Genomic DNA, 26375 nt, shown 5'->3' on the forward strand with positions numbered 1-26375 from the left:
TCTGAACTGTTTCTTCTTATGTTTATCACCTGATCCCAGAATCCTGTCAATATCCCAAGAGCATCACTCTTGCAGGACCAGTTCTGATTCCTCTTGGCTCCTTAGTCTTCTGGGCAAATGATGGGTTGGAGAGAGAAGGGGCAGGATCCTTGTATGCTTGCAGGATTCTTTGCACTGGAGAAAAGAAGATCAAAATGATCTCAGAGAAAATTAACACTGTCTAGTGCTAATATTCAGAGAAGGCGATGGCACCCCACTCCAGTACTCTTGCCTGGAAAATCCCATGGACAGAGGAGCCTGGTAGTCTGCGGTCCATGGGGTCATGAAGAGTCGGACATGACTGAGCCACTTCCCTTTCACTTTTCACTTTCATGCATTGGAGAAGGAAATGGCAACCCACTCCAGTGTTCTTGCCTGGAGAATCCCAGGGACGGGGGAGCCTGGTGGGCTGCCGTCTATGGGGTCGCACAGAGTCGGACACAACTGAAGTGACTTAGCAGCAGCAGCAGCAGCAGTGCTAATACTGTAAGATTTTTTATTTAACTAAGGGAACCCGAATCATGGCTTTATTAATAATGCAGTCCTGGAACTAATAATATGCAGTCCTAATAATAATTAGGAACTAATGAATTCAGTTCCTAATACTCAATGTTTTAAAAGGCTTTGGGAAAATGCACTCTGTGAGTTTTCTTACTTTCCATGAAAACACAGTGGAAATTCACTAGCTGCTCCAAGTAATGTTTAAAACTTGAATATATTCTGAGTATTGTCATCAGTGTGTGTGTGCTAAGTTGCTTCAGTCATGTTTGGCTCTTTGCAACCCTATGGACTGTAGCCGGCAAGGCTCCTCTGTTCATGGGATTCTCCAGGCAAGAATATTGAAGTGGGTTGCCAGTCCCTTCTCCAGGGGATCTTCCTGATCCAGGGATTGAACCCACATCTCTTATGTCTCCTGCATTGGCAGGCGGGTTCCTTACCCCTAGTGCCACCTGGGAAGCCTCACAGTCATCAGATTACTTATCAAATAGGTCTTCTATGTTGCCAGAGAAAAACAACTTAGGCTTTAAGATATAAATCATTGAGAGGAGAAGAAAATCTCCAGTTTTGCCCTAAAGGACAAGGAGGATTATCTCCATTTTCTCTTTTACCTTCACTTTATGTACTACATTGAAGTAGAGAAAGAGAGTGGAGGAAACCTTCCAGAATAAGAAAGATAAAATCTGGTAGAGCAACAAGGGATTATAATTGTAGAACACTAGTTCTTCTTTCTCCCTGAGTGTGGAAAGGGGGGGGTGGGGAGTGTGGGTCATTCGCTACCATAGAAACCAACCAAGGTATGTAGAGGGGAGGGAAGGCCCATTTGAGGAACTTAAAGATCTTAACTTTTTTCAGAGTTAAATTGTTCTGGTCAATAGGTAATCTTTCTAATGGCAAGAGGTATGTGTATGTGTGTGCATGTATCCTTTTTATTTGATTTCCAATCTGCCTTCCCTCCTTTGTCTCTTGAGCTTAGTTATTCTTTCAGTCCAGCCTCTGCAAAAGAGAAGGCTGACAATTTAAAAAAATCATTGTGCCCCCACTGTGTACCAGGCGTGACTCCCTGCAGTGGAATGCACAGAACTGCAAGACATTCAACACACAGTGCACAGAACCATTGGGTGCAAACCCTCTGTTACACTTACTTCCATCTGGTGCTATTTCCACACTCAGAAAGCACGTAGAAAATGAAAAGCTCAAAATGAATTCTTTCCCCTCTTTCATCCAGATGCTGCTTCTGAGCCATGGTTCTTCTTAATTGTTAAAATAGAAGGATTGAAACGCTATTACAAGTCATCCTCAGTGAAGATGCAGGAGACTCGCCTCTGGTGGTTTTTCTTGTTCCTTTAGGCAAGTACCTTTCCTTTTCTTTTATTCAGTCCTTTAGTCCTTTCCAAATACCATGGAAGGCTTAGGAGCAATGGATCAGGTGTTTGGAAAGCTGGTGAGGATGCCAATGTCTGCTTTTCAGGAAGGAAGATCTATTCCCCTTGTCCCTTAATCTGGGTGGGTTCTGGGACTGACCAACATAGCTGAAGTGATGCTGTGCCAGCTGCTGTGCACAGGCCTTAAGAGATTGACGGCTTCTGTTTCCTTTCTTAGAATACTCCTTCTAAAGGAAGCCCCTCGGCATGCTGGGAGGGAGCCTGAGCTAACCACATTGAGAGGCAAGAGAGAGAGAGAGAGAGAGATACTGGCCAGTCCCCAGCTGTTTCAGCCATTCCAGCTGAGATGCAGAGATGTCAGTGAAGAAGCCATCTCAGATATCGAGCCCAGATGAGGCTTCAGATAACTCCAACCCAGCTGGTGTCTGACTGGAACAACACGGGAGACCCCAAGGGAGAACCACCCAGCTGAGCACAGTCAACCCACAGAGCTGTGAGAGGCAAAGGCTGGGGGTGGTTTACTGAGCAGCAGCAGAAAGGTGCAATGGGAAGTAATGATGGCATCTACCTTTTAGGACTGTCACAAAGGAAAAAGGAGAGTTTTGCTTGTTAAATCCCTAATCTGCAGCCTGGAATAAAATAAGCTTTCAATGTACATCAATTCTCCTGCTCCTTCCTCTTCCTTTATATTAATTCTATGTATTTCTGAGAAGGGGTAACTCTCAGTGTCATGGTCTGAGGCAGGGTGGGGTGGAGGTAGGTAGGTTCTTTGCTTGATATTTGGAATCTGAAGAGCTTTCTCCCATCTTTTTCTTCTTTCTTTCCTTCCTGTGTTCTTTAAAGCACAGTTAGATGGTTTAGACCTAAAATAAGAATACCAAATTCAGCCTTTGTGTTTCAGACAGAAAAATCATAGGCTTGGTACAGGCTCATGGTACTGAAAAATCAAGCTCCAGAAGCTAAAATGATTCAAAGCAAATTTCCCCTTGACAACTTTTGTATGTCTCTGTGTGTGTGTGTATAAAAAACAGCTAAACAAAAACTTTATAGAGTACACAATTATTTTACCATGTAAGCATCATAGAATCACCGCCTTTTTTGGAGGGGGGTGGGTGGGTTGAAAAGTACATGGTTACCTGTAATTATAGTCTTCCTAAGTTTGATTTTATGGCAAAAAAACCACAGCACATTTCTTTGGAGTGTTTATGAACAGCAAAATTCAAGTTTGAGTTAAACTATACAGAAAAACATAGTGCATTTGGATATATCTTTTCCCTTTGGACTCAAATGGCTGAATTTCTGTCATTCTTGAGACCTCCCTAGAAGCCAGTCTTTCCTTGTGTTTATGGCTATGGTTGTGTGTCTTGCTAATTATGTTGCCGTTTCTAGCAGACTTGCTGCCAAGCAACTTGAGATTACTCTCCTATTTTGTCCTTGAGTTCCTGCAAACACTAAACCGTGACAGGCTAGAAAGTTCATCTCAGCATCTGAACTAGGTCAGCATCATAAATTCTGTCACATACCTGGTCAGTGAAGTCAAGGTTGGAAGGGGGAGCTGAACTAGATGCCTGATGTGTAGGTAAGGGAATTGGTTTACTTTACTTTTACATTTTATCCTTTAATGTGGGTGTGGACACAGTGCCACAGTGTTTGCTCTCATATATCTCTAGGATAAAAGCCTCTGGAAGATTTGGGGGCTGGCAAGGTTAGGGAGGTGGTGAGGAGAGGGGTGAGATGGGGGGATGGGTAAGCGGTCAGCCTGAGTGTCTGGTGACATTGTGCAGCAGTTCCAGCTACAGAACGTTGCTTGCATGGGGAATTCAGATGCTTTTCCTTGGTGAGGATGTGAGGGGTTGGAGCTTGGGATTTTATGAACTCAAACTGGCATCAAGTCACTTAACTGACCTCGCCATTCCTCATAACCAGAGACTAAGTTCAGATGCTTTTTGCCTCCCAATCTGGTCCCCGAGACAGCTGGGGCAACCGTTTCTTTCCTTTTCACAGCTCCTGGAGGAGGTGTGATGTGTATGAGGCGCTAGAAAGCTTGTTCTATAATTACTTCTAGATTTGCCTCTGAGTGTGCTGTACACGCACCCGACCATATGTGTGTTCACGTGAGCTTGTCACTCGGCCAACAAGAGGTAGAACAAGAAGGGTGACTTTATTTCCCAATACCCCCACCCTCAACCCGCCAAAGTCAACGTCAAAGTGGGAGTGGGTACCGGGTCTTTTAACAGATTGCCATTGTAGTCAAATCTGTGATCCGGGATATGCCACCACGGATGCACCCGAGTCAATGTCTCCCAAATTTAGGAGACAAGCACGCAGCTGGACAGCCAGACGAGAGATCCCGAGGGCTCACACCCTAGAGGTCCCGGCCTCCTGGGCGCAGGTTCCCTGAGTTGGGGCGGGGCGGGGCTGGGCCCAGAGGTCCGCAGGCTGCAGGGAGTAGGCGGGCGGGCTGGTCATCCGGGACGGTGAAGATGCCTAGGAAAGCTCATGAGGGACCGGGGCGGCGCTCTTGTGGGCTGGCAGGCAGCCAGGGTGCAGACATCTCCCACCGCCGACCCCAGACCCAGCCCCGCTTCCCCAACCCCACAGCCACAGCATCTGCCCCGTGCCAGCGCAGCAGGACCTAGGCCCGCGCCCGGCGCTGTTGTCCCCGGCGCCCGCCATTGGCTGCGCGGTCGCCTCCGGCCCCCCCGTTGCCCCCTTCCAGGCTGCCTGTCCCATTTCCCCCACGCCTCACGGGGCCCCGCACTGGCTCCGAGAGACCCCAGGGGCGCGGCGCGCTCGGAGCGGCGCCGTGGGCGGGGCCTCGCGCAGGACGCCCCGGGATTGGCCGCGGGAAGCAAGGGGTGGGGCCGGTCGCGGAGAAAACAGCGCGCGCGCAACCCGGCTGCAGTCTCAGCCCGGAGCCTGAGCCTGCCCTAGTTAGCCTCCGTGTCCTCTTCGGTGCTTTTTTTTTTTTCCCCTTTCTTTTTCTTTTCTTCTTTTCAACCGCGGAGTCCTCTGCTTGGTCCTCCCGCCGCTGTCGCGCAGCGCGATCCTCTTCCTGCTCAGCAGGTCCCGTCCCCCGCGGTGAAGCCTCGGCCGAAGCGGCGATGCGCCTCATTCAGAACATGTGCACCATAGCCGAGTACCCCGCCCCGGGCAGCGCAGCCGCAGCGGATTGTTGCCTGGGGGCCGCAGGCCGCCGCCTGGTCAAGATCGCGGTAGTGGGCGCCAGTGGCGTGGGCAAGACTGGTGAGTCCTCGCGCTCCGGCGAGAACCTGTTTAACTCTCGCTCTGGAGTTCGGCGGCCCCCGCTGGCAGTTTCAACTAAACCCGGCTTGGAGTAGAGGTTGGAGCTGCAACCGGACCGCCTACCCTCTCCTATTGATCCGCGGTCCCTGGGGAAGGACCTTAGACAGCTTCGTTTCCATTCTCCCTTCCTTCATCAGATGAGGGGAACAAACTGATCCTAAATGGCTTGACGGCCCTCTGCACAACCGATACAACTGGGATTCGAAGTTTTGGGTTCTTAAGCCCCTGGCAGTATCTGGCACAGAAAGGGGAGTCAGTGAACGTAACCCTTCCTAGAGCTCTTTAAAGTTAGGAAAGACGTTTGTCTGCGGGCAGGCTTAGGTGTGGCTCGGCCGGGCTCGGAGAATGGGGGTGGGCCAAATGACCCTTCCAGCTGGACAGAGCCATAATTCACAATGCCTCCTAGGCCCCTCGCCGTTGTGTCTGGAAGTAGGGTCAGGGAGCTGCAGGGTAGGAATTTCATTTGGTGGCTGGCTTTTCCTGAGAGTTGTTTTTTAAGGTGAGGGTTGAAGGGAGGAGACCAGTCTAACTTCTTGTGCCAAGGCTAACCCCCTTTCCTTTCTCTTTTCTGACCTGCAGCTCTCGTGGTCCGGTTCCTCACCAAACGATTCATCGGCGACTATGAAAGAAATGCAGGTGAGGAAATGTATTTGAAGAAAGTGCTGTCAGCCTGCACTAGTACTGCTGTTCCCATTTTATAAGTGTCTACCAGGCAGGTTCCTTCAGAGTGACAGCTAGAGCACCGGGATCCTGCCACTTCCAACTTTCCTAGCCTCCTCCTGTGTGCCCCCCCTTCCCATAACTGCCATCTGGCCTCATTCCATTCCAAGCCCATTCATCATTTTATCAAGTGCCTGAAAGTATTCTCCTTGGTATGTTTTAACTATAGGGACCTCAGTTGGAAGCACTCTTTGTACTCAAGAGCCTCTCCCTTCAAAACACTCCTGCAAAAGTCATAAAAAAAAAAAAAAGATGGCCAGCGCCTACCCCCTCCCCTCGCCTTCTCTGTTGGCTGCCTTTCAGAGGTGACCTTTTAAAGCAGAGGCCAAAGGAGCGCAGTTGTAAACCTAAAGTTCTCCTTTTTTTAACAAAGAAAAATAACTACATGGTAAAATTTTAGGAGGAGAGTTCCTGAATAAATGATTGGACACCCTTTCAATTCCTGTGATTAAGGATATCCACTGGGGAGGCTTAAGGGCTTTCTACCTATGCACTGTTAGCAAATTGCTTAATTCCTTAGACCATATGAAGTATCTACAGGGGATTACTTCAAATGTATTATATAAACCATCCCCTGATAAGGCATGGCAGCCTTCTGCTTTGATGTAGAGTCAGCTATGTTACAATTTTATTCCAATTGATGATGTTGGCTGTGAATTTACTAACAATATCTGCCCACTAAGCCATTATATCTAATGGCTAAAAAATAAATTGGTGCCAAAGAGCGATAAGTATGAAAATAGAACAAGAACATTTTTTTTCAAGGAAATTCTCTAAACATGTAAGTTTTGTTTAAAATTAGACAATTAAGTTTCCAAAAATGTAACAAAATTTGTCCTAGTTTTAATAAACCTGCCTATGCAGGGTTGAAACTGCAGTTGTTTTAAAAAAAACATCTGAAATAAGTCCATTAAATAGAATAGACTATAGCTTATTTTGTGCATTGGTTCAGGTTATAATTTCTAAGTAAGAATTATCCTACGATGTTTTTTTTCTCCCTACAATGTTTTAAAAGTTGTACAAGAAGGAAGGACATAATCTTTTTTTTCCCCTCTTTATAGGTAATCTCTATACCAGACAAGTCCAAATAGAAGGTGAAACCCTGGCTATTCAGGTTCAAGACACTCCAGGTATTCAGGTGAGTGTCTGAGATATGTGACTAAGTCTAAAGGGAGTCTGCTTGGCCACAGAGTTGTTCTCATGTTTTCAAAGTACCTTGTGCCGAAGAAGGAAAGAAACCTGGGGAGTCAAGTCTAGGCTTTTATATATTGTTTGACACTTCAGTTGTATCTGGCTGTTGATCAGTCTTAGCCTAGAGGGAAGACTTGGCTAAAGGGGCAGAAATCTTTTAGGACGATTTTACTCAGCAGGAAAGACCAAACCAAACACACTTGGATTTGGCAGAATGCCCATATGAGGGTTTAAAAGGTCAGTTTTTACATTTGTGTTTTTGGCATTAAAAATCAAACATCTAAGTATCGTCTCCAAATCCTCAGAATGACTCTTACACTGTGGAAAGTTACTCTATAGACAAAGAGCCATGCTAGCATGTGTGTGTGTGTGTTTTCCCTCTTGAACTGGGCAGTTATCCAGGTTTAAATGCTTCCAGCTCCTATCTTTACTTCCCCAGACTTACTGTCTAGCCAGTTAATTTCCCATTTTGTGCAACTACAAAGTCTCTCTGCATGGACTTCTCTGCAGGTCAATTTTCCACTTGAGTGTGGTGAGCTGCTCTGTTATTTATTCCAGCTCCATGCAGCTGGATCAACATATTGTCGAGAAAGCTAAAGTGTAGGGGGATAGAACTTGTTGATGGCCTGCAACCTGGTGTTCTTGCTCAGGGCTCTTTTGAATTCTCTCTGTAGCTGAGCCAGGGCTCTCTCCGGCCCTTGCCCTTCACCTTTCTGTCACCCCTTCTCTTTCAGGTCCACGAGAATGGCCTGAGCTGCACCGAGCAGCTGAACAGGTGCATCCGCTGGGCAGACGCCGTGGTGATCGTCTTCTCCATCACTGACTACAAGAGCTATGAGCTCACCAGCCAGCTTTACCAGCACGTGCAGCAGCTGCACCTGGGCACGCGGCTGCCCGTGGTGGTCGTGGCCAACAAGGCCGACCTGCTACACATCAAGCAGGTGGACCCACAGCTCGGACTGCAGCTGGCCAGCATGCTGGGCTGCTCCTTCTACGAGGTGTCCGTCAGCGAGAATGACAATGATGTCTACAACGCTTTCCACGTGCTGTGCAAAGAAGTGAGTCACAAACAGCAGCCCAGTGGCACGCCAGAGAAGCGACGGACCTCCCTCATCCCTCGGCCCAAATCCCCCAACATGCAGGACCTGAAGAGGAGGTTCAAGCAAGCCCTCTCGGCCAAAGTCAGGACTGTCACCTCCGTCTGAAGCAGGGGTACTTGAGGGGGTTTGGTCTTCCTGGGAAGGGGTCCGGGGTGATGCAGGAACGTTGGATGCTGGCGGTTACTTGTGGTTCCAGGAAGGGCTGGAGCAGAGAGGCCAGGAGGGCCTGTTGAACCGCTTCAGGAGAAGAAGTGTTGTTCTGAGCAGGGGGACAGAACTGATGTGGTATGAACGAGCCACCTCTGATGATGCCAAACAGCCTCTACGACTTTCCCTCTGGAGTGGGGAGGGGTTGGGTGATGGCTTGGGATTTTGTTAACTACCTTGTAAATGACAGTCAGTTGTAGATTCATCCAATATATTGATGTGATTTACAGTGGGAATGAAAGAACAGATTAAGCATTCACAGACTTTTCTTTTTTTTTCCCTTCTTTCTTTTTCTCCCCCCAAGAGAAAGAATTGATTTTCTTATACAAGTATGTGTCTCTGGAATACTCTTCCTTATAGAATGACTTTCAAACCTGAAGGATACTCAGATTTCTTTCCTTTTTTTTTTTTTTTTTGAAGAAAAAGAAGAAAATGCTACCTCCACCCTACTAGAAAGAGTGGAGTTTATGGGCCGAATGTTATATATGCAGACTTGTGTAAGCTTCTGGGCTCAGACACAGTATGAGGATGCTGAGTTGGGAACATGTTGGCTGGTTGAGAGCACAGACTCTTCACCCCCAGACTTTTGAATAATTGTGAGGCTGTATAAGTTGTTTTTGTTTTTTTTTTTTTTTCCCAGATCATTGCATCAGGTACAGAAAAACAAAATGTGTCCAACTGATTTTGGTGTGATTTGTGTAAACACAGCAATAACGCTGGGTTGTTTCCAGACCTGGCTGAGTTGTGGCTTAACTGTGGAAACACTATCTTACAGCAAGTGAACAGATGCAGGGACCACTGCCGAATCCCCTACACAGATGCACTTTAAAAAGCCACTCATGCTTTGGCTTAAACTGTAATTTATTTTATGTACAATAAAGCTCATTTTAAAAGGGCAGACATCTGACTTGGTCTTGATTGAAATGTTCACCTTTTGTCCTTCAGACTGTATGTCTCAGCACCTAGTGTTTCTCAGGCACGTCGAGCGGGCATTCTGCCTTCCTGGGGTGAGCCCTGGAGAGCGGGCATTCTGCCTTCCTGGGGTGAGCCCTGGAGTTTCCCAACAAACCACCAAGGTGCATTCTATTCTAATCCCTGTTTTACAGATGAGGAAACAAACTTGAAAACAAGTTAGATAACTTGTCAAAGGCCTCGGTCTTTGAGTTTGTAAATTCTGGTTTGCTGCTCTTTAGTCAAGAGTAACACATCTATTCATTTCCTTCCTGATCCTCCAGGGAAACCTAAGACAGATGTCTGGGTCTATATTTTAAGCTGATAAGAGATGTCCTGGCTAAGCCCTGGAAGAGCATGCCCCTATACAAGATCACTGGTTATTATTTGCCCTATTTGGCGAGCCTTCATTGGGTATGCCACTTTCCAAAAGTGCACGTTTTTCTCATGTTGTAGAAGCTCATAGCCATTGATGCGGGGTGGTTCAGGAACCCCTCCCACGTGGCCCCTGCCCCAGGTGATGTGCTAAAGCTCTCATCTGCTTCCGTCTGGGCCAGGGAGAACGTCCATACAAGCCAGGTGAGTCACCACCTTTACGGGGAAATAATTACACCTTGTATTTGTCTTGAGAGTGCTTTCACATATCTGATCTCATGTAACCCTCAGGATAACCCTGTGGGGAGGGCAGAGGAGGAAATACTACTGTTTCTACGGGTGAGAGAAACAGGCTCTGAGTTTGGAGTGTGATGTCCTTGAGTTCACAGGGCATGAATCAGTGTCTTCGGACTATATTCAATGTTCTTCCTCCTTCACAGCATTTCATATACGGGCCACTGCTGCATGTATGGGGCCTTGGGACTGAGGGAAGCAGCCATAGTGAAGAGTTGAGGGTCTACTATGGCACAATGCCAGACTTTCAAATCTGTTTCCCCACAGGGTAAATGTCCTGCCTGCTCTTGACAGGGCTTCTGGTTATGCCCTACACCTTCCTTAGGTGGAGGGCAATTTTCTACACTTCAAGCCTAACCTAACCTAACCTCTGAGAAGGTATTGGGTGCAGGGAGGGAATGGTGCTCACAGGAGATTCTAAAAATATCTTTTTTCAAAGGCAGTGACAAGGATCTCTGATTAGATTCTGCTCACGTTTGGTTTTATTCATCCTACATGGCTATATTAGTAATGTCCAGTGAGTGAGTGGTTCATCTTTATATACTTAACAATGGTCTTCTACCCATGTTCTGGAAATAAAGAAGATGAGTGTTCCCCGGGGCTTTATCTTGCAGTGGTGCTGAGCAGTGCTGGACATCCTCTGTTTATGAGTGGTGCCTGGCTGTCTCCCTCTCCATTCCACCTGCTCCAGGAATCTGCAGAGCTCAGGCAGACCTCTCCTCCTCCCTCGTGAGCAGTCCTTCCTGACCTCCTGGCACTTGTCCATTGCCTCTCACTTCCCCACCACACTGGACTCGGTCTCTTAAACTTCCTTTCAGAAATTCGGGCTGAAAGAGTCTCAGGGTTCTCATCCATCCTGGGGATAATGCTTCGCTGGAGGCCACTCTGGAAGAGAGAGACTGACCCCTGGCTGGAAACCACCTGAGTTGCATTCCTGTCCACTGTCTCAGGCTGACTTGACTATTTACAGTTCTAGAGTACATCATGTTTTCTTCTCATGAATTTATCATCCTATTTCATTACCTTTGTTCTTCTCTTTCATTATATCTCTGACTCCCTCGTTTGTTTTTAGTATCTGCAATCACATGGCATCAAGGACGGTCCCCTCCTACCTAGGTAGATGGGGATGGCCTCCTTGCCACCTGGGTAGAAGAAGGGAGAGGTGTGTGTGTGTTCAGGGGAGTGAAGAAAGGAATCAGAATTACTGAGCATTTACAGAATGCCAGACTATAATCCATCTCCTTTAATCTTTTGAAGAATCCTGCAAGGAAGGTAATGATAGCACTTCTAGTTTAAAGATGAGAAAACTGAGAGTCGGAGAGATGAAAGCTGGGATCACACAGGCAGTCATTGTTTCTATTGACTGAAAACCTATGTCCCCAGCACTGGAGGGGGGATTTGAAATAACTTTCATTCTCCACACCAACCCCACAATCCATTTTTAGTCCCTTCTACAGACGCAGAGAAGGGAGGCTCAGAAAAATGAGCTCCTAAGTGGCAGATTCAGATTCAAGACTCCACCCAGGTCTGCCTGATGCCCAGACGCCAGGCAGCCAGCTCACGACTTTGCAGCCCAGGCTCCTCTAAGCAAGCCACCATCGCTTCTCTGTTCCTCTGGCTTGCAGATGCGGGTCCTCCCTGTCTTGGCCCTGTGTTCTTCATCAGGCTTCCCTTAGCCTCCTTGTTGCTACCCCGGGCTCGTGGCTCCTCCCTGGCCCAGGCCTGCTTGGCTGCCAAGGCCGCATCTGCTCTTGCCATCAGCCAGCTGCTCACTGGCCTCCAGTCCCAGTTCAGTAATAAAGACGTCCAAGCTGGAGCAGGGGCCAGCACGGCCCACAGCCTGTCTGCCTCAGCCCCAGATCCTCATCTGTAGAGATGTCTGGCTTTCAAGTTTCCTCCCTGCTGCAAATCAAAACCATCCAAACACTCTACAGCCGGCCTGGCACTGAGTCGTGGGCTGAGGTGGCTGAATGCTCCTGGCCTGGGGCTCCCTGTCAGCACCCGGCCACCACCCTGCCCGAATCCCAGGTTCCAAAGCTGTGGGCCTGCTTGTGGTGAGCCCCTCGTGCTGGTGAAAAATGAGATTTCAACATTCACTTTATACCCTGTGGAAGATAAAGCTGTTGCTCAAGCTTGTGGTGAAATCCCTTAGGAATGAGCCCTTGGGTAACTCTGGTGTAGGGTGGTGGTGTGGGGCTGCCCCGCTGAGTCTCTGTTGGTAAGTCGAGATGGTGCTTGGAAAAGGCCACTAGGAATTACAGAGCTTTATCTGTTATAATAAACCAGGAGTGAAAACCCACCTTGCTCAGTGCCACAGGCTAGCTGTGTTAGGGATGGGATCCTTCTACAGCAGCCCTCTCACAAGGTGGGGACCGCTCATTATTATTCCCTGGTTTATAGATGGAGGCGCTGAGGCCTGGAGACCTCCACACTGCTGGCAGTGGCGAGCTGAGACTCAAACCCAGACAAGACTGTGGACCTCTGTTCTAACCACTGCTGCGTCACAAGATGCCAAGAGCACAACTGTTCCCTGAGCCCCCCCACCCCATCCTCCACCCAGGGGCAGATGTGCTACTTCTGGAGTCCTTGCTTTTTCCTTATCTGCTGAAGGCCCTTTGCAGGATTTACACCAAGTCTTCATTTTGCTCCTGCTTTTCATTCAAGGAGCAGCACCCTGTCCTGTGCCTCCGACCTTTTTATTCAAAGCAAACTCTGGTCACCATGATCTTCTTTCAGCTCACCTCTCCTCCAAAGCTTTCTGCTATCTGATTGTCTGCCTAGGTCAGTTTCTACAATCTGTGACCACAGAGATGGAAAAAGATGATTATAAACTAAACTTTTGATGTTTCCCCCACCACTCAGAGACTGCCTTTGGCTATATTTAATCTAGTATTGTGAGCATTTGGGGAACACAGTAACTGATGATACGTAACATTTACAATCAGAAACTTCCTTTGTTTACCACTTCAGATTAGAAGCTTTGGAATATTCTTTTTATACAAGAGGAAATAAACTTGTAAAAATACATTAAAGGCCCAAGAGTAATATATCAATACATCTACTGTGAAAATATTCAAATGACACAAATATACTGAGAGTGAGGCGTCACATTTTCTTAGTCCTCCTATAATAGACTCCTTCCCAGAGGGAACCCCTTGTTAGCAGTTTGAGTTTTGTATTTTCTGAAAGTTTCCTTTGCATATAGACATGTGGTTTGAAACTTAACCTTGAGCAGATCCTCTCACAGGGCCCAAGCATCAGGAAAAGCACCAGATGTTCATTCTGTGAGAGACATGGAGTCCAGGATGAGCCTCATTCCCCACTGTGTCCTGGAAAGTTGGGGACTGCCTGGCACGTGCCACTGGGGAGTTGGGAATGGATGAGTGATCAAACGAATACAGATTGGAGACCCACAACAGGTTACTTATTTACTTTATTAATGAATTAATTAATTTATTGGTCATGCCTAGTTCCCTGGTCAGGAAACTAAGGGAACTGCAGGGAAAATGTTAAGTTGTAACCACTGGACCGCCAGGGGACTCAAGAGGTTATTTATTCATTTTTAAAAAGAGTGATCTTTGCTTTAATGATCATTTCTTCGGGGCTATCTGCCATTTTCTCCCTTACTCAAATTCAAACTTCTGAGTAGAATGAATGAAAGCATCTGGGGTCTCCACTATTTCAGCACCATGAAAGAACCAGTGTTAGGTGGAAAACATACTTGGACAAAATAAAGAATGTTGGGGTCAAGAAAACCTGCCTTGATGACATCTCAAAATGATTTCCAACTTCACAGTTTTCTCATAAAATGGTAGTGTTTTGCACAGAACTAAAAGTAGAGACACATTTTGGTTTACATTTCTTCTACCTGTTTAATTCACACCAGTCATTGTTTTTCAGCTTTCCTTCTTTATTATAAACATCTTTTAGAGATGCTAGAAATTTCCATCAACTGTACACCTACAAATGCATGGGTTCCAAGAGGTCCCTTTCTGCTGGAGCTCTTATATAATTCCACTCTGTGGGTCTAGGTTTTTCTCTTATGGCTAGAAGGAAGACTAAGATTCACAGAAAAGAAAGAAGTCGAAATGTGTAATCATAAGTCATAAGGGGTAGGGTTCCAACCTAGCCCTCCTGGACCAGATATCTTTACTGGGGCCTTCCTTTGGGAGGAGAGGAAACCTTTCATGGGCTGTCGCAGTGCTCCAATCAACCTCTCTCCCACTCCTGTTCCAGGCAGGCTGGCAGCCCTGCCCAGCGAGCAGACAGGAACAACGCAGCTCTTTGTAAAGGCAGGAGATTTACAGAGGCAGATGATCGGCACTGCCCTAGCCGGCCCCCTCTTTTCCTCCCCTGTTCAGAAATGTCTCAGATCAAGAGAGCAACAAAGCCTCAGATCCCATTCGCAATGTTCCCTCCTCAGCTACATTATCTTGAAAACCAAACTTTCTTGACACCCATGATTCTAAAGCATGTCTAACTTCTCCTGGAGCAACTGCAGATCAAACGGCTTGTAATCTACCAACACTCACCGACAGGCACTTGTTTGGAATGAATGAACTTGCAGGTGGAGTCAGAAAGATCACAGAGAGAGGGGTAAGGATAAATGGGCATTATCATGAATTAGGCCAGCTGAAAGGCAGTTTGATGCCTTTAGAAAAATGATTTTTAAAAAATCTCAGCAATACTTCACACTGTGTGGTTATGAAGATTCTTTGGACAACATTCAGTCATAACCATGATTAGCAACAGGGACACTGATTTGGGAGGCATTGGATTTTAACAGATAACAGTATTGGGATTTCCAGCTCAGGTAGGGATCATCTTCTTAGGAGATGCTTAGAAGCCAAGGTCTGGATGCAGCCGGTCAGTCGCAAACAACAGCTCAGGGATGTTAAGTGGCTTCAGGAGTCGCGTGGACAGCACGATTACCTAACAATGGGAGGGGCAAACACATTGCAGACTATTAGGAGAGCCAAGCCCAGCTTATTCGATAACAAGAAATAAAATGCAACACACTTCTTTGAGGGGAAGGCATCGAGTGGATGCTGTCAGGGAGAGGGCAGAAGGCAGCTGCTAGAATGCCAGTGAGTTCTCGAGTCCCAGGTGGAAGAAGGAGAATGCAGGCTGGGAAGGGTGGCTTGCAGGGACAGTGGGGCTGCGTCTGCTGAGCCTTTAACCGGTGAGCACTGGGCAGGGCCAAGCCTAGCCACCACCTCGCTGCTCAGTTGTACTAAATCAGACCTTTGCTTTGTGATCTGGTAATCTGAACTCCACACAGAGGTCCCTCTGTCCTCCAGGGAGGCTTTGCTCCTTCGGGGAAAGAGAGAAGGCATACTCAAGAGCAGCAGGTCGCTGTGGGTGATGATGACGATGATGACTGTATCTATCTCCTAGTACCCAGTTTCCATGACAGAAAGTCATCATCTCACAGCTCAGGAGGTCAGAAGTCCAAGATGAAGGTGTTGGCAGGTTGGTTCCATCTACGGGTTGCGAGGGAGAACCTTCCCTCTCAAGCTTCCTCATGTCTTCACCCTGTCCTCCCTCTGCGTGTCTGTCTCTGGGTCTCTCTTTCCCCTTTGATAAGGACACAGTTGTATAGGTTGAGAGCTTACCCTAATGACCTCATCTTTTTTTAAAATTAATTATTTTAATTGGAGGCTAATTAGTTTACAATATTGTGGTGGTTTTTGCCATACATTAAATCAGCCATGGGTGTACATGTGTCCCCCTGGCCTGAACGCCCCTCCCACCTCTCCCCCATCCCATCTCTCTGGGTCCCAGTGACCGGCTTTGAGTGCCCCGTTTCATGCATTGAACTTGGACTGGTTAATGACCTCATCTTCATTGTGCTCAGTTGCTCAGTTGGCCAGGCTCCTCTGTCCATAGAATTTTCCAGGCAAGAATACTGGAGCAAGTTTCCTACTCCAGGGGAATCTTCCTGACCCAGGGATTGAAGCCTGCGCCTCCCACATGTCCTGCACTGGCAGGTGGGTTCTTTACCACTAGCACCACCTGGGAAGCCTTCATCTAAACTGATCATCTGCAAAAACCTATTTCCAAATAAGGCCACATTCACAGGTACAAGGGGTTCGGACTTTAACATCTTTTGGGAGGGGACGCATTTCCACCCATGACAATGATGATCATAATGATATTCGCTAATATTTATTAGTTCTTAGGATGTGCCAGGCACAGAGGATGCTCTCATTTAATATCCATTTAATCTTTGTAAGAACTCTATCTGCAGATACGGAAAATGAAAAACAGAGATTAAGTAACTTGACCAAGGACACACAGGAAGAAGCTGAATCAGGATTCCAACCCAGGCAGGCTGGCTCCAGTGTCCAAGTGCCTGTCAGGTTACTTCTCCATTATCAAGGGCTCTGGGAAGACTGCTTACTCCCTGAGTTCACATGGACACTTGGACCTCTCTGGCCTGTTGTCATCATATCCCCTTCTGCTTCCCTAAGACTCAGCTATTCCTAGGGGGCAGAGTTCCTCTGCAGCACTGGGACAGCTCATTTCCAGTGCTGGGCTGGGGCAGTGAGGTGCTCTGTCAATCTGGTGAGCTTTTCCCAGGTAGGGGTTTTACACCCAGATGATGGAGGGAAGTGAGGAAGGAGGCACTGGAGTCAGATTCTGGAGCTCAGCCCCTGAGTGCAGGGGTCCCAGGTGGCCAGAAAGCCTGGTCTTTAAGGGGTCACACCACCTGGCTGGGTCTCTTGGTGGGGAGCAAGAGACTTACTCATTCTCTTCCCCTCTGCACCCCATATTGTGCTAGGTAGAACGAAACCAATAAGTCAGCAATTCACTGGCCAAAAACAGAGCCTACTCTCTTACGTGGAGGACAAGTAGAGGGAAGGGAGGACAGAAGAAAGCATTTTAGAATTCTCTTGTTCTCAGAATTAAAAAGTTTTCTGTTTAAAACAAAAATTAACCTTTGAAAGCAGTGATTACTTTTTATTTTGAAAGAGAATTATCCTTGAAAATATATGGTTAATATCGGTCAAGTCATATTTTTGGCAGAAGTACACAGCAGTCTGTGCTCACGTTTTTCCTTGAAAGCCATGTGATGAGAGTTTGAGGGCAGAGAGTGAACGCTGGCATCCTCTTATCACATGGCGTAGACACCATTGGAATATGCGGCTCTGGAGAGGGCCTCTACTCACCCCTCAGGGTCTTCGAGACCAAGTCCAACAGATAGTTGAGAATGGTGGTACCCAGACCAGCAGGCTCATCAGATGCTTAGCAGAGCCTGGCACCGTGGCTGATTGGCTACGTACCCTGGGGAAGGTCATTCCGCTTGTGGCCTCACTTTATCCATCCCAGGAGAAAAATAAAAGCTTGTAGAATTATGGCAAGGATTACCCAAGGTGAACACTCTAAAGCACACAAGCTGCTCAGCAATTCTGAGCTGCTGTTTGATTGTGATTTTGCGACTGGGTCATGGTGGTTTAGTCACTAAGTCGTCTCCAGCTCTTGAGACGCCATGGACTGTAGCCCATCAGGCTCCTCTGTCCATGCGATTCTTTAGGCAAGAATACTGGAGTGGGGAGCCATTGCCTTCTCCAGGGAATCATCTTGACCCAAGGATTGAACCTGGGTCTCCTGCATTGCAGGCAGATTCTTTACCTATTGAGCCACCAGGGAAGCCCAAGCCTCCTTTCAAATATTATGAAAGCTAAGAACTCTCTAGAAAAATACATGTATGTTCATCTATACAAGATTTTGAATACAGTTTCAGGTGAGGTTTGTGGCTAACTAGGATTCGTGGACCACAGGTTGTGCTGTGCTTAGACGCTCAGCCATGTCTGAATCTTTGTGACCCCATGGACTAGAGCCCGCCAGGCTCCTCTGTCCATGGGGATTCTTCAGGCAAGAATACTGGAATGGGGAGCCACGCCATCCTCCAGGGGATCTTCCCAACCCAGGGACTGAACCCAGGTATCCCACATTGCAGGCGGATTCTTTGCCATCTGAGCCACCAGGGAAGCCCAGATAACAAGTTAAAAGACTCTTATTAAGATATTTTAAAAAGAGCACACATAAAGACAAGAATCCTTTGCACGAGAGCAGACTCTCGTGAAGTACAGGAGGACAGGTAGCTAGGCCACAGGCCCCTCCCTTGCCCTGTGCTTGCCAGACCCCACCACCTGGGTTAGATGGGGCTAACCACCATGGTTAGACCATGCTAACCCCTGGGGTCCTTAGTTCCAAAGCCAAGACTGCAGATTCCTCTCTGGCTCAGGTGAGGGCAAGTATAAGGGCTAGAGTGAGTCTCTGAGGATGCGTATGTCTCATGAACATGGTGGAGGAGCTGGGAGGGAAAGGCTGTAGACTCGGGTGATGTGCAGACTTCCAGGGCAGTGACAACTAAGCCCAAAGATGCATCACTCTCAGGGTGGAGGCTGGGCTTTCAGCCGTGGCTGATGGACTGTTGCCCAGTCACCTGCACTGAGCCGGCACTGAGGACCAGGACCCTGACACAGCTAGACAAGTGGGTATTTGGCATGAGGGTTGAACCAGAGGACGTCTTGGGTGTGTATTCTGGAGGGCTGGGAAGAAACAAATGGAAAACAAAGGCGGTCTGTGACGTAACTGAGAGGCGTCAGTGTCATTAGGAGGGAAGGGTGTTGGGACCAAGGACCCCGCCAGATGGTACAGTGGCCTTAGGAGTGTCCAATAGGCCACCTGCCAGACGACGGACCCTAGAGAATTTGCTGGATCACTTTGAGCCTCAAGTTCTTCGTCTGTGAAGTGGAAATAATGACATCCACCTTACATGACTATCATAAGGATCAAATGTGAACATAGATATAAAATATTCAGCACAATGACAGGCTCTGGAGGGGCTTAAAATGGTGCCTGCTATTATCCTCATTAGCAGCACCACCTTCTCTAGTCTCATCCTCTGCTGCATTCCCTCTATTCAGCACAGAGCAGTCACTGGGCTGATCCACGGGAGGCGGATGTGCCAGAGACGTCTTCCTCACGTGTAAGTCTGATAGCATTTACTCACAGGCTGCAAATCCTGACTGCCTTCCTCCACCCTTTCCAAGCTTGACCCACTGATGCAGAACAGAATAAACAGAGAAGAATGAAAGAACTTAGGACAGTCTAATGGACCTCTGGGACAACATTAAAGGCATCAACATTCACATTATAGGGGTCCCAGAAGGAGAAGAGAGAGAGAGAGAGGGCCTGAGAAAATATCTGAAAAGATCATAGCCAAAAACTGCCCTAATATGGGAAAGGAAATAGTCACTCAAGTCCAAGAACCACAGAGAGTCCCATATAGGATAAACTGAAGGAAGAACATACCAAGACACATATTAATCAAACTGGCAAAACTTAAAGACAAAGAGAAAAATATTAAAAGCAACAAGGGAACAGCATCAAATAACATACAAGAGAATCCCCATAAGGTTATCAGCTGATTTTTCAGCAGAAACTGCAGGCTGGAAGGAGAGGCACAATATATTTAAAGTGATGAAAGGGAAAAACCTACAATCAAGAATACTTTACCCAAAGGCTTGTTCAGACCCAATAGGGAAATCAAAAGCTTTCTAGATAAGCACAAGCTAAGAGCACTCAGCACCACCAAACTAGCTGTACAACAAATATTAAAGGAACTTTTCTAGATGGAAAAGAAGAGGCCACAACTAGAAATAAGAAAATTATGAATGGGAAAGCTCACTGGTAAAGGCAAATGTACAGTAAAGGTAGGAAATCACCCCCACACAAATACGAATTCAAAACCAGCAACCGTGAGAAGAGAGTACAAATGCAGGCTATTGGACATGCATTTGAAATTAAGAGACCAGTCTTGTATGTAGACAAACTGCTATATCAAAAACTTATGGTAACCACAAACCAAAAATCTATAAGCCTGACCCTCTTAAGAGAGCATCGCAAGACTTTGGAGTCTGATGGCTGCTCAGTACTCCACACCCCAGCCCCTGGCCACAGCATCCCCCTTATCACCAGTTCCACATTCTAGACACTCTAAAGTATTTGCAGTTTCACAAATGGAACTTTGGGGGTGTTTCTTCATCTAGAATGAGAGTTACCAACTTTTTGCCTGAAGACCTTTTAGTCATCCTTCAACGATCTGCTCAGGTATCACCACCTCCAGGAAGCCTTCCCAGACCACCTCTCCCTGAAGACTGAGGATGTTCCCATGGCTGTTGCTCTTACACTGTATTCCTTGTTTCCTTGAGTTTCTTTGTTGTTTGCTAGCACAGTGCCTGATACCTAGCAGATCCCTGATACAATAAGTTAGCCAATGATTGATTAATTGAATAAACAAAAACAAGACTAGGAAGGAGGGAGTGGGTTTAGCCACGTTCAGCAGTGAGTTTTTCACACCTAGAGGCCCTGGTAGCTCAAATATAATGGCTTTGTGTAAATTTGTTTCAAATTGGTTTAACTGAAAACCCATTTGTCTAAAATTCCTATTTTGAAGAACAAGCAGGATCACGTGGCTAACATTTCCTTTACAGTATAATAGCTGATGGTCTTTAAGTATTTTCACATCTCAGGTGTCTTTTGTTCATTTTCAGTTTTCTAGCCTATTCAAGTGAAGGTATTTCTGCATTATTTGACTAAAATAGTCCTTAAAATTATAAAAATCTTAGCTAAATGGCGGGAGGGGGAGCAGAAAGGCACTCTAAAATGAAAAAGAAAATGCTTAAAGCAATCCTAAATCAGCCTGCTGGATATGAAATTTAAATTTTATAAACATAGTCATCAAACATGTGATATGAGGCAAATTAAGCACTAGAGACTTCCTTTCAGAGGACTGGCTTTTTCTCAAGCAACCGAGGGCAAGGATGAAAATCTCCATCTGTGAGGCAGGGCCAGAGGGCCCAAGGGCACCTCGGAACCAAGCCCCTAAAAAGCAGCCTTTGGGGCTCCGTGCAGGTTCTCCTCCAGCTGAAAGAAGAACTGCTTGTCTCTGTGCTCAGGCTGCCCTAGTTCTTGCAGGAGTGGCCCAGTCCACCTGCTTTCTCTCCACTTTTTGCTTTTTTGGGCCATTGCTATAATTTGGAGGTGCCAGCATCTTCCTGTTCTATTTCTGCTGAAAGAGAGGAAGCAGGGCAGCCCAGGATTTAGACTCATATCCCTTGATTTCCAACACTGTGAATTGAAAGGAGCAGGGGACAAAAATGTTTTTTCTCCATTTTTCTCTTAAACTTGGGAGATGCTTTCCAGTACAAGCAACTCACATGTACAGGCACCAGCATGCATAGTCATCCAGCTGATGAACTGGCTCTTGAGCACATATCATATTCAGGGCACTATTTGCCCTCATTTGTACAGGTGTCACATGTGTTAAACATAAAAGGTGTGTCTTGTTAAACCACTGGGATAGTGGATTAAAACAGACATGATCAAGCTTTCTGGAAAACTCATTACCTTTGTGTTGCTGGTGGGGTGAGTATGTTGTGCTTAGGCTCTTCTAAAGAATCCCCTGAGATTTCAGATGTCTCCATTTTTGTCCCTTCCGATGGTTGTTTAAAAACAAATTACTTGAGGGAAAACAATAAGAAACTTCTGTTGCAAATGACTTCAACATTGCTAAGAGGATTGCATCAAATATCAAAGATACACAAAGTATATAGGAATAAAGGGCAATATTAATATGAATAATATGAACATATATGATGCTGTCTAGCATTTCAAATTATAAGGTAAAGAAGAAAAATTGTAAATCTCACTGACATTTTCCTTGGAATAGGAAACTTCATAACAAATTAAATGCAGACCAGAAGAAAAAAAAAGAAGTCGCCTGACTTCTCTCCTTGAGGGCTTGCATTAAATTTTAGAATAACCTGGAGCCAGGGTTTAGAGTCAGGATTTAGTTATCCTCGAACGTATACAGTGGCACAAAATTGTAAGTGTATGAGCATATTTCTGGGTCTACTTTTTTTTTTTTTCTATTACAGTCTCACTGAATGTTTGGTTCCAGAAACGCAGATGCACATGAAAGCGTGGTTGGGCAACGTGTACCATGAAGAGCTATGGTGGTAGGTCAGGCCCACTTTGTCTCTCTCTGTTTCCTGAGCTGGCCTTTCCCTGTACTTTCTGGGACGGTCCCTCCCTGTTATTTTCCTCCCACAATCCCAGACTTTGGCTGGCATCTTGGCCACCTCCCAGCTCCAGGGTTCAGCCTGCAGAGCTGTCTGCAGTAAGAAGAGGCCAGTGCTGGGCACACGCGTTCCAGAGCCAGGGCAAGCCTGCAAAGTCAGCTGCTTGTGGCTGCGGCTGTTTGGGGTGGGGTTGAGAGGCTGCCTGTTTGATCCCTTTTTTTGTAGTCAGGGAAGAGGGGCTTTCTCTAGCTGCCCACTTTCTCTCATCAGCATGTTTAGCAACAACCAGGGGAGGAGAGCAGAGAAAACACGCCCACTGTAGCGTAGGACAGACATCCTCTGGGACTAGCAGGTGCTAACGTGGTTTCTGAATGCCACTGTTTCATGAGATCCTTATCACCTTCTGTAAAAGGGAATTTATTTCTGGATGTGCCTTGAGTGAGTGATAGTTGCTCAGTCATGCCTGACTCTTTGCAACCCCATGGACTGTAGCCGGCCAGGCTCCTCTGTCCATGGAATTCTCCAGGCAAGGATACTGGAGTGGGTTGCCATTCCCTTCTCCAGGGGATCTTCCCAACCCAGGGATGCTGCATTGCAGGCAAGCCTTTACTGTCTGAGCCACCAGGGAAGCCTACAATTAAGAGACATTTCTAGCCCAGTCGGTAAAGAACCTGCCTGCAGTGCAGGAGACATGGGTTCGATCCCTGGGCTGGGAAGATCCCCCAGAAAAGGAAATGGCAACCCACTCCAGTAACCTTGCCTGGAAAATCTCATGGACAGAGGAGCCTGGTGGGCTGCAGTCGATGGGGTTGCAGAGTCGGGCACGACTGAGTGACTAACACACAACACACTCTAAGTATAAAGACAGGTCAACTTAAAAAGTATCACAGATACATGCTTGACTTTATCTTATAATCTATAGACAACACATTAGAATATGTAATGAATCCATACACCTTTTCCAAAGGAATACCTAAGACAGAAGTAGCAATAAAGTTATAAATGACAGTCATCAATCAGATGAAATAATTTAGACGAAGCTTTTCTCTCTCCAAGAAATGTGGGCCTTACGTGGCTTCTATCGGCAGTTTCCTTTGATGAGTGGGTCCCTGAATGCCTTGTACATCTCAGCTCATCAACCGTTTCCTTCAGGAGAAGCTGATGCCATCTGAAGGACCCTCCCGCCTCCACCCCTTTCCTGCAGGTATTCCCATCAGAGCACCTGCCTATGTTCCAGAACACTCATGTCTGCCTGGAGCTTCTGTGTTTGATGTCAGTCACTCACTCACTATTAGAGTGTAAGTTCTGTGAAAGCAGGTAGAAGCCTGGCTTGGTCACTGCTCTGTCCTCAGCACAAAGAATAGTGCTTGGCACAGAGGAGATGCTCAGTAAATGTTTAGTGAATAATCAACTAATCCAATTTAAGAGGCTGTTAAGTTCCTATTCCTGGGTCCAAAAAGCATCTATGTGGTACGGAATAGATATGAATTACAGCAACTGATGCAAAAGATGGTGGTCTTAGTTGTCCATAATCTCAGAATCAATAACAGGCTGGTGTAGTCTCCAGAAAAAACTGCTTTTATCTTACAGTTCTTCAATAATGCAAGTAGAGTTTCTAGTGGTCAGTGGTGTTGGTTTAGTCACTAAGTCATGTCCAATTCTAGCAAACCCATGAGCTGTAGTCCCCCAGGCTCCTCTGTCCATGGGATTTCCCAAGCAAGACTACTGGATACCATTTCATTCTCCAGGGGGTTCTTCACCGACTGAGCCACCTGGGAAGCCCTCTAGTGTTCAGTATTCAATGAGTAATCATGACACCCAGTGCCAGATCCTTTCTGAGGTGCTGGAATTTAAATAAGTGCAAAGTCCTGAGGCTAGGGAGAGAGGCCAGCAGAAAGGGGTAGGAAAAGAAGGCCCAGAGGCAGGTAGGGGCTGTGGTGGGAGGAGGAGGTGGCCCCAGCGCCTCTGCACTGCTCAGCCCCTGGCAAGGGAGGCACTCAGGTGTAAGTAAGCCTGAAAAGAGAGACCAGGGTCCGAGCAGAGCTGCCTGGGAACTGGGATGCCCAGGTTCACGGCACGGGCTGTGGTGAGGTGGCTGGAGGGACTGAAGACATCCAGTTTGGAGACGAGCAGCCTGGAAGGGGACCTGTGGAGGAGGGGTGAGCCTGATCTGTTTGGAGATTCTGTGGGGCCCGGGAGGTACGGGCAGCAACTGCAGAGTGAGACTTCAGAAGGCATGGGGGTGGACTCGGCAGAGCACATGGTCCTAAGGGCCAAGGCCTCCAGGACTCGGGTAGGTTATGGGCAAGGGGCAAATCCTCATCCCCAGGGACCTTTACATGTAGGCCGGATTAGATATGTATCAGACAGCAGTATTAGATACGTATGTTTAAATCATCGGTCAGGTTAGAGTCACTCTCTTGGTTGCCAGACCTGCCCCACTTCAGTTTTTCCCACGTGCGACCCGACAGAGGTCTAAGCAGGCGACAGATCAGCAGGCCTTTCCGTGTACAGCCAGGGCATCCAGCCCTCATCCCTCTGAATGCACCTCCGAAGCCGGAGCTGGTTACATCTCAGATCTGGGCTGACTTAGCTGCCAGTCTGTGGAGGTCTAATACCGGGAGACCTGCCTCCGCAGGTGTCGCTCCAGCAAACAGGCAGGTAATCCACCTCCTTTCAGGACTTGGAATGAAGGCCATGATGGTAAATAACTCCTCTCTGGAATCTTCCTAGGCCCTGTTAACTCTTCAGGGGGAGCTTTCTGCACAAAGGACAAGCAGCAGGCACGCCTGCCCCTTAAGCCCCCAATTCTTTGAGCCACTCTCTCTGCAGATGATTGAGCACAAGGTCGGTCAGTTGCAGCCCAGCCACTGAGCCACTGCAGATTCCGGGTCTCTGTTGTCAAACTCAGGTCACACGGCTTTGAAAAACTGTGCATTTCATCCTTTTAGAGGGGAGATTAACACGTCTGTCAGCCAGTTAACAATGCAGCAGCTAAGAATTCGCTTCACCATGTTAGGGGCAGTGAGAAGCATGCTTGCTGATAAAAAAAAGGTCTTGCTCAAAAAAGCAATTGCTCACTAAACAGACCCTGAACACTGCTGACAGAGTGGGTGTGAGATGAGGCTGACTTTACCACTTTATCAGAAATCCCACCAGCTATGACCAAGACAGGTGTTAGTAACAGCAGAAGTGGCCATAGCCAATGACAGGTCACTCCTTTGCCCAAAAACATATCATGGCTCCCGGGACACCTGGGTCCCTTTCCTAAGTTGGGTGTTTGGAGACCCACAGAGATCTGGCCTTTTCTACACCACCAGGTGGGCTGGCCACCTCAACAACATCACACCACCAGACTTCAAGGTGACAGAGCTCCTGTCCTGTGCACAGGCCTGGGAGGGCCCAGTCTTTGTCCTCAAGGAATGCACGCTTGCTTCAGGAGGCTAGGTCAGCAATGCAGAGCCATCAGCGAGCTGCCTGGGATGCCAGCGGGGATAGGGGCGCCTTGGCTGGCTGAGTGGGTGGAAGTGGGAGACATGGGCATCTGTACCTCTCCCCTGGGAAGCAGGGGCGGGGGGAACCAGGCATGGCTGGAATACCACCAGGATTCTGTGTGGTTGTGGTGGACAGTTCTCTTCTGAGCCGGTATCCTACCCGAAGCACTGCACTGGTATCTCTGTTCTGCTGTCTCCAAACCACAGAAGGCTGCTGGCAGCGTACAGACCCAGCACAAAGCTGACGACAGGCCCCAGGAGACAAGCCTCCCCCTCAGGGTGAAGTCCCAGGTGCTCCAGTTCCGAGGACAGTCCTTGGCCCTGGGAGGACAGAGCCTGGGGTGCCCACAGCAGCAAGCAGCCTGGCCACGCTCTCTATACTGGCTTTTCTCCCTCCACTCTCTCTCTTCCAGTCCCCTCCCTTCTGCTTCTTGGGATCCCCTCCCATGTAAAGACTGCTTGTGGCCTCCTGTTTCAGGCTGCTTTGGGAACCTACTAAGGCAAAGAGTTGTCAGTCCTGCTGAGTTACAGGCTCTGCTGCCCCAGCCAGCTGAGAGCCTCCAGAGACAGGGAAGTCCTTGTTTGTTCCTCAAGTCCCTCTCCCTGAGCTCCTGCTGCAGGGTAGGGTGGCAACTGCTCAGAAGTGGTTTTTGATAATGACCTTGGCCACCTGTATCGAGGGCTGTGTGCTGCGCACTGCACTAAGAAGCATATTCTCTC

At 47.5% G+C, this 26375-nt stretch overlaps 2 protein-coding genes across 2 annotated transcripts in view; one reads left to right on the forward strand and one right to left on the reverse strand.

Moving 5' to 3' along the window:
• The first annotated feature begins 4830 nt into the window (after positions 1–4830).
• On the forward strand, positions 4831–9344 carry RASL11B (RAS like family 11 member B). The gene is made up of 4 exons (XM_040238223.1): positions 4831–5168; positions 5808–5864; positions 7010–7086; positions 7874–9344. The coding sequence occupies exons 1-4, from the start codon at positions 5027–5029 to the stop codon at positions 8342–8344; spliced, it is 747 nt and encodes a 248-aa protein (XP_040094157.1). The 5' UTR covers positions 4831–5026; the 3' UTR covers positions 8345–9344.
• Positions 9345–13482: 4138 nt separating this feature from the next.
• Positions 13483–26375, reverse strand: part of SCFD2 (sec1 family domain containing 2) — a 392528-nt gene continuing 379635 nt past the window's right edge. Inside the window, exon 9 of the mRNA XM_040238200.1 lies at positions 13483–14998. Within this exon, the coding sequence (XP_040094134.1) occupies positions 14906–14998 (93 nt within the window). The 3' untranslated portion in view covers positions 13483–14905. The remainder of the gene's footprint in view (positions 14999–26375) is intronic.

Source organism: Oryx dammah, unplaced genomic scaffold (genome assembly GCF_014754425.2).
Source record: "Oryx dammah isolate SB20612 unplaced genomic scaffold, SCBI_Odam_1.1 HiC_scaffold_3, whole genome shotgun sequence".
Classification (NCBI taxonomy): domain Eukaryota; kingdom Metazoa; phylum Chordata; class Mammalia; order Artiodactyla; family Bovidae; genus Oryx; species Oryx dammah.